The 13,840-nt window shown below is 40.2% G+C and overlaps 1 protein-coding gene across 5 annotated transcripts in view; it reads right to left on the minus strand.

Moving 5' to 3' along the window:
• Positions 1–1,303: 1,303 nt before the first annotated feature.
• The window catches only part of syndig1l (synapse differentiation inducing 1-like), a 75,743-nt gene continuing 63,206 nt past the window's right edge, over positions 1,304–13,840 (minus strand). For all 5 annotated transcript variants that reach the window (XM_076756312.1, XM_076756308.1, XM_076756309.1 and 2 more), the window contains exons 3-4: positions 12,189–12,326; positions 1,304–4,143 (exon numbers count right to left, since the gene is read on the minus strand). In XM_076756312.1, coding sequence (XP_076612427.1) covers positions 3,985–4,143; positions 12,189–12,326 — 297 coding nt within the window. In that variant the 3' untranslated portion in view covers positions 1,304–3,984. The remainder of the gene's footprint in view (positions 4,144–12,188; positions 12,327–13,840) is intronic.

The raw sequence follows: 13,840 nt of genomic DNA on the forward strand, positions 1-13,840 counted from the left end.
AATAGCTCAAATATGTAGATCAAAAGTGAGTAGCTAACAATGACGCAGGCCAAACTGTTGAAATAGAAAGTGAAAGGTAATAAAGTAGCCTTGCAAATTTTTATAATAGAAAGCTAAAAGCAGCCAAATGAATAAACAGCTGAAAAAGCTAAAAGTAAGAAACAGTTTTAATAAATATTAAACAGTTAAAATAGTTAGCTAAAAGTAATGGATAGTTGAAATACGTGGTTAAACGTGGGTCGACATAGTTACAGCAATGCATAAACTGTTTTGAATTGTTCAGCTGAACATAATCAATAACTTACGGAAGTTAATAAGAAAAAGCTAACTGTCGAAATAAACCAAAGGATAAGTTGTTGAAATAGTTAGCTATAACATAAAGTAAACCTAAATAAACAGTTTAAATAGTTATCATAAGTTAAACAGTTGAAATGACCTAAAAGTAATGAAACTGAACAGTCCACTGAAAAGAAAGGATAAATGGATGAAACAGTTAATGGATTTAAACAGATAAAAGTGAGGGATAATCACTTGACACTGTGAACTAAAAGTAATGAATAAGCATTTGAAATCGAAGTAATAATAAACAGTTGAAAGTGTTCCTCCAGTTTTTAGTCTATTCAACATATTTAGGTGGTGCTGATGGAGGGGTACTTTCGCTCATCTGTTTTAGCTGCTGTGCTACATCAGACAAAAAGGTTTGGAGCTGCCAACGTCGATAATAAGTCACATACTCACCTGAAGTCTACCTGACAATCAAAGCCACTGAAATGCAATAGGTGCTCTGTATGGGCTGCGTGAATGTGACAGAATAATATGAAGCTGTGAAATGTCAGGTTGTCCCGTACGCGTGTTGTTTAGCGTGTGAAATATTGAGCTGAGTGCAGCTGTGCATTTATGTCCAATAACCATGACGGTGACAGCGAAAAGAGAGGTGTTCTCTCCTGAACGCAGTGATGAGAACACTGCAGCTGCAAATTTCAGAGCTGCTCCTCCATCTCTCTCTGGAAAAACCACCTACACTCCATGACTCAGTGTGTGTTTGCTTTTGCTTTAAGGACAACTCGAGCATCTCAATTACTCAGCCAGTTCTCTAAGGTTGTGGAAGGTTTTTCCGATATGAGTCCGACTCTGGAGCTTCATGTTATATTAACCAGAGAAAAGCCACTTTTTGCTTTTAAGAAAGGCCATCCTTCCTTTCTGATTTATTTGTCATTACATTTGAACATTTCTTTATTTGCACTATGTACATATTGCCTTCACACAAGATAGGAAAAAAATGCCAAAACATAAAATGTAATTAAAAAAAAAATCTTCTTCTTTAATTTGGCTTAAGAGCACGACACAAAGAGATCACTATCCCCCCACCAGTGCTGAGGAATGCATTCAGCAAACGTCTTTGTTGCTTGGACGTGTACATCAGCTCATCACAAAGAGGAAAAAAAAATAAAAAATAACAACAGTATTTTAACCCGCATACTGTCGGAACACACTGCACAGTACCAGGTTGCCAAAGAAGCCAGATAGAAACACATCATTTGAATGACACGCTACATAACACAAAGCATGTTCATCATTATCAGCAATAAAACGTTCTCCGAGAGATGAAAGCAAACGTACAGTCTTTCAGTATAGTTACAGTGATGGTCATGACGTGTGCGGACACTGACGTGGAATCAGTAGTTCATGAGTTATCACTGGAACGTGTGTTAGGAGGGTGTCAGAGGTTATAAGGCCAAACATATACAGTTTAATGATCAGCTGTTCAGATGACCAGACACCCGATGAGGTGAATCTCAGGGCTCAATCAGCATTCAGCTTACTGCCTTTCATCAAAGTACAAGTGGATGTTTAATCTTAACAGCAGCCAAAAATAAATGTAAGAGAAAAATAACGAAAAGTCTTAGCTGCAGTCTTTTTTTTTTTTTTTTTTTTTTTTTTAAGCAAAGCACACTGGAGAATATGGGCCATCTTCATCCTTTATTAGCACAACAGAACTGGCGTACATGTTTATTTTAAAATGTTCATAGAGCCGAGGATGTGCGAATGGATTGTTTACTTGCAGGGTCTGACAGCAACCAGTGACAGCAAAAGTGGCTTATTAGTGAAATTAATGTGGTTGTGCTATTTTAGGGCTATGCTCCAGAGAGTAGACATTCCTTCAGAAAAAGCCATTACAGGAAGCTAATTGCACACCATAAATGTCAGGTATGACTAATGCAGCACCTGTGCAGGGAAACTAAGTGTATAATGTCACCTCTTGAGGCTTCACTGCTTGAACTAGCGTCTACCTGTCTACTATATAAAAACACAGACTAAAATCTCAGTTATTAATCAGCCCTTCATACAAAGAGAATCAGTGAATTCGTCTGCTGAGCATCCGCTTTACGACTTGAGTAAGAATTCTTGATATTGTGAAGGAACAATTGAAATATCTCAGTGCTTTATTCCTATAAAATACCCTCTGTTTTAATAGCTGAACTGGGGAATGTGGGTTAAAGTGTTGCACAAAATATGAGCTTCCCTCACAGCCTGATCAATTCTAATTTAAGCTTTTTTATGATCTGACAAAAACAAGTTCTAAATCCAATCAATCATGCGTAGCAGTATACTGCTGGCATAGCTACAGTCATGCGAAGAATAGTTGATCACAGCTAAATTCGAAGCTGTCAGACTGCAACCCTTTGTTTATATGTGCAGCCCGGAGGATATGTAAGGCCTGCCTTTTAATGACATTATCTACCTGATTTATAACGTCCTTGCTCATTGTGAACAGCTGATGTTTCATTTCACATTGTGTTGCCAGATGCAGCGTTTTTGGGCCACCGTTTCCCCCTGAATTTCTGACCATCTGGCCACCTCACTTCTGTGCTTTACTTCAAAGGCTATAAATGAACATTCCTTAAAGCGAGATTAATCAAAAGTGCCTTCAGACAGCAGGGAACACGCACAAAAAAAAAAAAAGACAAACATGAAAACAAAGCGCATTTGCATGTACGTAGGCAAACTATATCTGGCATGAACAGATTTTTGTTGGATTTCAGGGCAGGTGTTTGATGGGTGGACACCTTCTCCAAGCTAAAATACAGGCCTGAGGCTCCATTCAGATGCTTGCAATTCATGCCAGTGCAGATTGTTCAATGAGAAATATCGTATTTGATCTTTTTTTTTTTTTTCTCTCTCAGAGCTTTAGTCTTCATTAATTAAAATTGTTATCAGCAGTTCTGAGTTGTTTTTCTAAAGTTTCTCCGGAAATAAAAGCCGCCGTCGTTTGTCGTGATTTAAGTAACTGTGAGTGTGGTCACCTACTGTGAGGCAGGCAGCACAGAGACAAACGCAGTCTTGGTATTTTGAGTGGCTGAGGGAAGCTCACGGTCTATTGAAGACAGTCCTGGGTGGCAAACTGGGGTGATCGGAGACAAGAGGAGACAGGACTTCATGGAGAGGCTACAATTTTAACTGCAGCTCAAATAACAACAACTTGGAGTGGGTTTAAGAGTGATTCTGTTTTGATTGCTAACCCTCCTCATCCTCTGCTCTTAAATAGTGGCTTAAGTTCAAGGAGTTATCGTCTCAGTCTCTTCTCCTCAGTGTTTCTGTCGGGGCCTTGAAAGTTAAAAATCCAGCCAAAAGAGGATGAAGCCAACAGGGGGTTTAAGTCAATGGGATGCAAACGGGACTCCAACGTGGAATAGTTCCATTACTCAAACCCTCTCCTTGTCTCACCAAAAAAAAAAAACCTTTCTCAATCCCCAAATCCCTCTCTTCTCACCCTCCAGCTTGACCTCTCTCCAGTCACCGTGGCTAATCTTGGCTGACAGAGGGCCTGTAGGGAGAGAAAGCTGGAAAGAAAGGAAGGTGGAGGGAAAAACTGTACATCCCCAAAAAACTTTCCTCGAAGTCTGCAGGAGCAATGCCGTTCCCAAGAGGGGGGTTGTTCTCCTCCTGGGCTCCCCGGAGGTGCGTGGGGGGAGGATGCAGATGCTATATGTGTCCTGGTTTAGAAAGGTAGGCAATGAGAGCTACCACCACCCCCACGTACACACCGGTGCCTATAGTGATGGAGAGAGCGGCGAGGAACAAAGCCCGTCGGGAGGCGATGTTGGCCAGTGGGAAGTCACCTTTGTTCACCGCCTTGGTGGTCTTGAAAGGGGAAAATACAAGAGAAGAAGAAAGTCAGATACAGTTTGGAAGGACCTTAAGAGAAAGACTGACCTATTTTTCAAAAGAACCGTAATTACAGAGGCTGTCTAGTGCTGCTGTGAAAAAAAAAAAGGAATGCAGTTGGACGTTGGGTCCATTGACCGAGTGACTGAGTGTAACCCAGGAGAGCTCATCATGCATGGCAGAACTAAAAAATGGCAATTAGTGTGGAAATGTCAAGAACCAGAGGTTGAGGCCGTATCAGCAGCTAGCACTGAATGATAAATGACACATAAGAAAAGCAGATTTATCAAAGTGTTCATTTAAATGAAAAAGAGTGGCACAGATTAAGCTATAAAACAACATCTTTCACTACTCAGGCAAACCCAGAAAGTGTAGAGTAAAATTTGACAGAGTTACAGCTAAAAACCTGGTTCTTCATGTGCTTTTATTTTTAAAGACAACAACCCCCATCAGCATGGCCCAGTTGCATTGGATTTAAAGCTATAGTGCCTTTTATAGCCCCCTATAGGCCCATATGGATCCTCTGTGTGGTGTCGCGTTAACTAGTCTGCTTAAATAATAGTTGCTTTTGAATACTACTGTAGCATGAGCCCGCCAAAGGCAATAAATATTACAGGTTATTACATTTCTATGCATGAAAAGCACTGATGTTACAATTGCTTTTGGCTCTGCAGCAAAACAACAAAATCAGGCTCGTCAACAACACTGCCTTTCCTTTCTCCACTCATTATGTTAGAGGCCCTTTGCCCGGCCATCTCCCTGCTCTGCTTCAAAGAGGCCCAGAGCCACACCTGCACACACAAGCGCAGAATCAATCAGCATGCTGAATAACAACCACGAGTAAATGATTAGGTACTCACATAATACTTTATTATATCATGTCATAGTTCATTTATAATGAATCAATTGTTAATATCCTTGTTTCAATATAATGTACAACGCTTGGATGGTTTATTGATGACAAGTGAATTATTGTTCAACCTTTGCATATATTGGGATTTTTGTCAATAAGTGTTCATGAATAGGAAAGAAATTATTTCTATTTTTTGGGATAAAAATAACACGTTTGACATATTATGGACCTGGAAAGCTGATATGGCTATTATGATGGCAAATGAATGTTTACTCATCCGGCAGTCCAATATTCATTCTCCCTTTTGCTCTGGGTCATAAAATCGAAACAATGAAGTGAAAAACGCTGTGTAGAGCTGTGGGGAACTGCCGAGCGGGGCGATAATTCTCTCTCAGCTTATCACTTTCACATTAAATCTAACATTTTCATCTATTGCTAATGTGAAAAATATTTATGACAGCAACTTTAAACAAATTGTTCAAGTTAAAAACTTCAATGTGCCCTGTGAAGTTTTTATCATAAACAAACAAATGTTATATTTAAATTCACTGCTAATCATCAATATGCATTGTATGTGAGTGTTTAAATATTCATATACGTTGTTTTTAATCCTAATTATTATGTTGGGCCTGATGTTTCGAACAGAAATAAAAAATGCTCGGTCCATATTAAAAAGTGAATGCTATTAGGACTAAACCAGCATCACCAGGAGTCCCTGTTAAACAGTGAGGGAAAGTAAATTATATATATATATGCATAACAGATATGAACATTTTTCTTAAAAATACAGCACAGTGGTTTAATATCTGTTTCTCTTGTACGGCCCAAATTCCAAAATCGTTGCGACGCTGTTTGAAACGTAAATAAAAACAGAATGTGATCAGTTTCACAAAGTGTTCCTGAGCCCATGTGGTAAAATCCTTCATCCAATCATGTGTCAACAAAGTGGTGAACCTCGCTCCATCCTTGCTTGTCAGCCTGTTTACCTGTGGAGTGTTCCAAACAGGTGTTCTTCCAGCATTCCACAACTTTCCAAGTCTTTTGCTACTCCTGCCCCAACTTATTGCTGTTGCTGCTAGCATCAAATTCAGAATAAGCATATATGTGCAAAAATGACTGAAGTTGAAATATATTGTCTTTGTACTGTTTTCACTTGAGTATAAGTCAAACAGGATGACACAACGTCCCAGTTCATTTGGAATGGGGGTTGTTCTGCCCATTGTTGATGTGTTTACAGTGCCGCTTGTGCTGGGTATCCTCTAGCTATCACACTATTTGAATGAACTTACTTCCCATGATGGAGCTGAGGGAAGACAGACGCCTAGCTTGATCTGTTGCTTTCATTTATATAGCTGGATGGAGGTCAGCGCTGAAGCAGAAAATGCTCACAGACAGTGCTGCAGAGACAGTGTTTGGACTTCGTATTGGCGTTTACATTTTCCATCTCCACTCTCGTCCCCTAAACTAATTTCTGCTCTGTTTCATTCCAAATGCCATCACATCTTAATCTATTAATTTGTATTCTAGCTGATGAGATTCGCTGGTGCAATTAGTCCAGCATGTTCACAACCATAATTTATTAGAACACAATACACCGGGTACGCTAATGTGCTGAATGTATGCCATCGAAATGTGGCATGTGAGTATGTGTAATGACCTTCTGTCATTATTCTGCTGAATTCATTCTAATGATAATGGAGCGTATGTGTGAATGTGATGAAGCTGATTTCGCTGGGTCTATATCTCCAACGCGGAGGCCACGGTCATCTCTTACAAAAACCCACTCATTTTGGAAGTGAGTCATAGACGAGGTTTTTTTATTCACGGCGGAGGATGAGATTGACTGTGGCTGCGATAGATGCATTGTCTGCACTGATGCGGATTTTGTGTCAGTGGCAGTGAAGAAAACTAAATACCAAAACAAGGCTCTACATAAATCCTTGTTCTGACCTTCAGCTCTGCTCACAAGCTCTCACACTGTGGATAAAAGTAGCTCTAACAAGGTTCCTTTTCAGGATGCCTAACCTTACTCATCACAGCAGAATGAGAAGCTCAGAAATCTGGGAGGACTTTGGAATCGAGCCACTGCTTCTCCTCCTTGAGAGGAGCCAGCTGGTTCAGGTACGTGGCCTCGAGGCTCCTTTCTTTTTAGGTGTGCTCTGCATAGCTTACTGTACTCTGGCAAGAGCCTGAGGTATCTGAATGTAGCACACAGTGGAGAGTCTAAAACTCCTTTCTGGAGCACACTGACATGCCCCCGGAGAAGCTGAGGGATGATCCTGATCTGATGAGCAGCTGAAAAACTGGTCGATCGTAAATGTATTCGGAAGTGGATTTTAACTTCTTTATGTGCATCACAACAAAATCAACAAACTAATCATACAGGAGTTTAACAGTTAGTGAATTTTACAGTGTTACAAGTTTGGAACTAAAGAAATCAAATAACGATTAAATTCTAACATAAATAATAGAGCTAGTAAAATGATAATAACAAACAGCTCACACGTTAATTAATGTGCCGTTGTTTTGCTATCTATACAGATGTTTTTATGAATGTTTAATATTTACTGTTGCCTTTTCATCTATCTACCTAGAATCATGAAAAATACTGTTTTATTCATAGCCTCTCCCCATTTGCACTACACTCATGCAAACAGAGCCAAAGCAGCCGCCCAAGACAGTGAACTCCCATCTAGACTCGACTATTCCCTGCCTGGCTCGACATTCTGGATCGTTCCGTCTGCAGTTTCTCATTAAGTCAATTCAGTAAAAGACAGATGCAAATTAGACTTGACACCGTGTGCTGTGTTAAGCCTCGCGTTTGCCTATAATATTAGAATAACACGACAGAGATGTTATATATATATCACTGCAAAATGCTGCCGAGCAAAGCAAACACAGACAGAACAGATACCTTCCTGCATTTGTTTAAGAAGCAGAACTGCACAATGATTATTTACTCGATTCATGTGGTTTATTATGTTTATTATAGTGGAATGAGACGCAAGTTCCTGATTCTAACGTTGCCCTTTCGGCTTGTGTGAGGAGGCCGTCCACAGTGCAACTGCATCTTGCACTGCGTTATGAGCACAATAATCCGTGTGGTTGAATTGTTTCTCCTCACAAAGCAGCCGGCTCTCCATCTCACAGCACCTTTATCTACAGAATAATAAACAAATAATAAATGGAAGAGACTCAATTCACCATTTATCAGTGGTGGTTGTCACTGCTGAAGAAAACTACACTTTCCGCTGTGCACCATGTGTTTCATTAGTGCTAAGAAGGTTTTAGAGCACACAGTCCAAGGCAAAGAGAGCCGGATGAAAGGCAGAGAGAAAGACTCTTCAGACAAATGCCTCGAAAGGTCAAGAGGCAAATCTAGACAAAGGACATGTATTCAAGGCAGCTTCCATGTCAATACCGTAATTACTGAAACAAAAGCACTGTTATGAAGGCCTTGTGGGAAATTAAGCTTGAGTTTGCTTTCAAAACGAGACAGAGCACATTCTATTTTTGAGGATGTATTACGCCCCCCGGCAAGACCTTCAAGAAGAGAGAAATGCCAGACAGTCATAACGTGACAGCGGACGGTTTGATTCTTTCCATCACTGGCAGCAAACACAGTTGAAGGGCACATGCCTGTTATTTCATTTCTCCAGTGAAAGCATTTGTTAAGCACTGTAATTGATTTATCAGTCTTCCCTCCACTTTACAACAAATAATTGAATCAAAGCATGTTGTGTCTCTCTCTGAGGAACATGACACTGAAAGACTAAACATAATGATATAACGTTAACACAAAAAGATGAGTACGCTTATGCTCCCTTCTCTCTGTGCATGCCATGCCATATATGTCAATGTGAGGATTTTTCCTTGAATCCCTTTGAGAGGAAAATGGTTAGAAGCATTAAGGCTTTATCTCCACAACCTTGACAAAATGATTGAAATGTGGTCTCATAGAAAAAAAAAGATAACAACTCACACGTAGCTGCATGGAGACTTATATTGCAGTATGCTCTAGGAAGTCAATTCAGCGCCCTTAACAGGTTTTTCTTCCAAATAAACAAAACATAAAGCCTCAAATCTCTCCCTCTCACTGCGTCTGTCTCTCGACCTCCCCCACGCAGACACATATGCAAATACATAAACTGTTCCACAATAATTAGCTCATTCATTTTCATCCATTATGATGACTTGTATGCCGTAAGATAACTTCAGGGGAGTCTTATTTGCATAATCGTGAAAGGAATCGCTGCGGCTCCTCAACTCTGCACTTCGCAGCACAGATGTCTCAAAGCTGAGGGAAACATTTATCAGCATCTGCAAACAAAACACTCACCCTATTAGTGGCAATAATTGAAACTCAATTCTGCTTCCCAATCAAATGCTCCAAGTTAATTTCCCCCAGATATTCATGGTATTTTAGCATTATCAGTTCTGTGTGTGGGCGGTTAACACTGAATCCTAAAACTGCATAAAGCATTATTTACCATAAAGACCTTACACAGAATTAATGACGTTGTCTTCTGCAAATAGGATATGAGCAATTTAAAGCAGCGGATGAATGCATGTCTGTTTCTGTGAGTGTTTATTGATGCCCTCGGCCAGCTCTTCTGTCTGACTAGGCCTGACCTTCCAGCGGGACAAAAACACTATTGATCTGCCGTCCACAGACTCTATTACCGTCACTAACCTGTTTGTTTGTAAATGTCCTCGGAGTAAGTGACAAAGCTGATGTGCTATCATTTCGAAACTTTTCTCCTTGGCTCATTCTGATGCCCTTGTCTAATCCCATAATGCATCTGCCCTGCAAAGGCAGAGAGCGGCAACAATAGAGACAGTGAGGAAAGAAGGGTTTCAAGTTTTGAGGCTAGCTCGATAAACTGTACAGAGAAGTATCATTGTGTTAATTCTCTGTTTTTAGGCGGGTTTCTATGCAAAAAACACAATGACAGACCTCACATGTAACCTCAAAAAATGTACGTACTGTACATACTGCTGACGACTGGCAGTTACATTTCAATAAGAGCCAATATTACTGTTTGTTTCTGCCTTCACTCCATGAATATGCACACAATAAAGAGGCTATCAAATTTAGGCTATTTATGTGGTATGGAATGAATTACATCAGAATAGTTGAAAAAGTTACATGAATCAAGCAGCTAAAGTGACTGCTAAGCTTCTCTGCTAAGCTAAAAAAGCTAGCGCAGTGCAGTGTTGTTTTCTCTTCCAACATGAAGGGACTTCATTGGTAACTTATCAGATAAAAATTCATCTGTTACTTATGGAGCAAAGGTAGGTTAAATTTGCTATCTGTGGCTATCTTACACACTACCTTTAGCTTAACCGAACTGTCTTGCTTTAATGACAGTTCCTACAAATTTTGCATGCAGTTTTTCAGAATGGACACATTCCTAAAGTAGGCTGTAATAATTGTTTCATTCTGGAAAACAAGTGAGTCCTGTCTTTCTTGCATGTTGGCTAAATTTTATTTGGACTTTAGGTCAGTACAGATGGCTGCACTATTCTCTCAGTGTAGAGCATGGAGCCTCACACAGACAATCAAAATCCAGATGGTGTTCGGCTAAAAACTTACAATATCCTCATGCTAACTCCTACAAAATTAATTCATTTAGGTTTGGGGCTCCCTGAACGACTGAATAAAATGAAACCCAGTGAAGTGGGTTATTGAGCTATAAAACGAAGCGAGACTCCCGCCATATCTTTCCCTGACAGCTCTTCTGGACGGCACCTTCTAAAGGAGGGAGATTGGCAGAAGAGCCATCCATCCCTAAACACAGCCATCACTTCCCCATAATTACCCAGGAAGAATCAAATTAGCTCCTGACAAGATAATTCACTGACTGCCTTAATCTGCCTCGGACTACTCTCGCCCACAGATAAGACAGCTAAATGCTCGAGCTTTTGATAAGAATTCATAGTCAACGGCAGAACAATTTACTGAGAAGACTGTCTGTCTCAAGCATGCCTTTGTTTATGTGGTTAAACATACACTGCATGTTTGTGTGTGTGTGCTAACATGTTTAGCCTTTTCAGGTTGATGGCGCATGTAAGAGAGACAGAATTGATTAGTGGCAAGTCAAGTAGCGATCCCTTTGCTCTTTGCCTGACACACCATCATCAGAGCTGTTTCCTACAGAATTGAAAAGAGGGAGGAAGTGCAGTTGGAATCAATTACACAACCATTATATGCAGGTTGTCAATTTTTTCAGCTAAGAACATATTGGCAAAGCTTCAGAATAAACGTCCTACCTTGACAGATAGCAGTATAAAATCACACAGGCTTTGAAAGTAACTGCTGTCTCTGCAGTTCATAATAATGTGGCTTCATCTTTACATCAAGGTAAATATCTCTGGCACGGCAATATCATTTTCAAGAACCTTGCCTTTGTAAATGTTGAATGCCAAATCTGCTGCCCATTAAGGGATTTAACATCCAAGCTCTATATACGATCTGATAGCTTATTTTAACCAAAAAGACTCTCCTTCAGTTCAGTTCTTCAAAAGTCAAACACCGTGTATATGCATGAAGCCAGAAAGATAAATAAATGCAGAAAGCAGGACTTAATAGTGTTTTTAGTGTTATCATGCATTTCTTCCAACACTTTCCAAAACACAGCTCCAACAAAGCTGTTTAATGTGTCTCAGAGCTAATCACCTTTAATATGTCAGCATACCTGTAAATGGGTTCATCTTCAATCCTCTTGAAACTTCCACTAGTTCAAAGGCCCTCTCTCATGTTAGTATTTTGAACGCCTCCTTTCTTAGAGTTTATAGATAGTGCCTTGAAAGTGATTTATGTAGTCTTCCTAAAAGCGGCTTTCAACCTGTTTACAGAGCATCAAGCAGCCATTACAGATTGGCCTTGAGTTATTGATGGGTAGCTCAGTAAAAAGTGGCCTTGCATTGGCAGTAAGAGAGTCAGCTGTCAGTCCTTTTTATGCGTGATAGGCCTTAACATTTTGGTGGTGACTCATACATAGAGCTGCGTATGTGCATGCGTTTTTTAAGGCTTGCGTGTCCAAATTTCATGAAAATGTGTGTGCACCTCAACAAACAGATACAGCATCATTCAGCAGTACGCGTGACAGACCACAACTCTGGATGTGTGCATGTGTTTGTGTGTGTGTTATGTTTGTGTCCTCACCCCCTGTGAGAAGTAAAATGCTGCAATCCCCAGAGGCCAGAAACAGCAGAGCATGGAGAAGATGGCCAGGCCCAGATGGTCTCGTGGAGGGACGACTATGAAGTTGTCTTCGCTCTCACTGTCGCTGGAACAGTCCGTCTGCAACAGCAAGTCAATGCAAGCATGTTCACAATTACTGAGTGGTGATGTAACAGCATGCAAACAGGTGGTGTCCAGTTAACTGTAAGATTCATTCAAACAACTACGGTTTGGCAAATATACCAAGGGTAGAAGAGAAGATCAATACTCATCAATCAATACAATCTCTCATGGCTATAGCAATTAAAGCTACTCCTAGCAGCCAGTTAGTTTAGCCTAGCTTTGCATAAAGACTGGAAACAGGAGGAAGTAGCTAGCCAGGCTCTCTCCAAAGGTAACAAAATCACCTATCGGCACCTCTACAGTTCACCAATTTGCATGTTATATCTTGTTCGCTTAGTCTGTACAAAAGTGTGACAATGACAACTCGTGGTTTTACGGGAGGTTATATGCAACCTAACAGCCATGAAATAGCCAGGCATGTTTTTATTTCTTATATTGTGTTAATTAGTGAACTAGTCATGTTGATTTTGTTGCCACTGGACAGTCAGGCTAGCTGTTTCACCCTGTTTCTGGCCTTTGTGCTAAGCTAAGCTAACTGGCCAAGGCATGCATGCATGAAAGTGGTGTTAATCTTCTCATCTAGCTCTTGGCAATGTTGGCATGTCATATCTCCACAAATATCTGAAGCGTCCCTTTGGGCCAGTCACATTAAAGTAGTCAAAAGTTGTAGTTTTGACTGGCCAGTGCATCCATTTCTAGAAACATTTGGAAAGATGTAATCGTTAGTGAAGAAGACGTACAGACAGACAGATGGTTTGAGGCAGATCTCGCAGTAAAAGATGGAAGAAAAATTTTTCCTTTGCACAGTACAACAATCTGTGTACAGGTAGAGGTGATTTTTAAGCTGACAGGGTGGAGAACAAATCTGCATTCATTGAAAAAAAAAAAAAGGCATTTGGGTAATGGGAAACAAAACATAGACGATTCACTGCATCCACCATCATTTGCTTTCACGTAATGTCACAGCTCGTATTCACGGACTTTTTGTGACGGCCCATTAGTTTCTCATTAGTTTTGAGATATGCAGATTCCTACATTTTGGCATCTAAACAACAGATGGAATAATAAAAAAAAAAAGCTACGGTTGAAAGTACACTTCATTTCAGATGTGAAATAGTTATGAGTCGAACACACCTCTTCCCTCAAGCTTTATGAAACTATTTCACGCTCCATGCAACATTCCTCACATAGAACTGAAATGCCTTTCAGCAATAGAGAATAGCCGTTCATACATCTGCATACTGCTAAGGAGATAATAGATTCTCAGTCCTGATCCACAGCGGAAAATAGCAGTGTGCGTTGTCATGACCACGTTTGGCCCAACAACCTTTAATACACACACTGTATACTGTATATCTCTGTATCAGATATGAAGATATACCACAACAAAGGCAGGACTAAGAACCGAGGTTTATTTTCCACAGTGACTGTAATGAAAAGAAATTGCAGATTGAGGCCATGGTTTCTATATGAGCCATTAAGCTGCATCCTTCACACATCATCCTGTTTGA

This window comes from Chaetodon auriga, chromosome 18 (genome assembly GCF_051107435.1).
Source record: "Chaetodon auriga isolate fChaAug3 chromosome 18, fChaAug3.hap1, whole genome shotgun sequence".
Lineage (NCBI taxonomy): Eukaryota > Metazoa > Chordata > Actinopteri > Chaetodontiformes > Chaetodontidae > Chaetodon > Chaetodon auriga.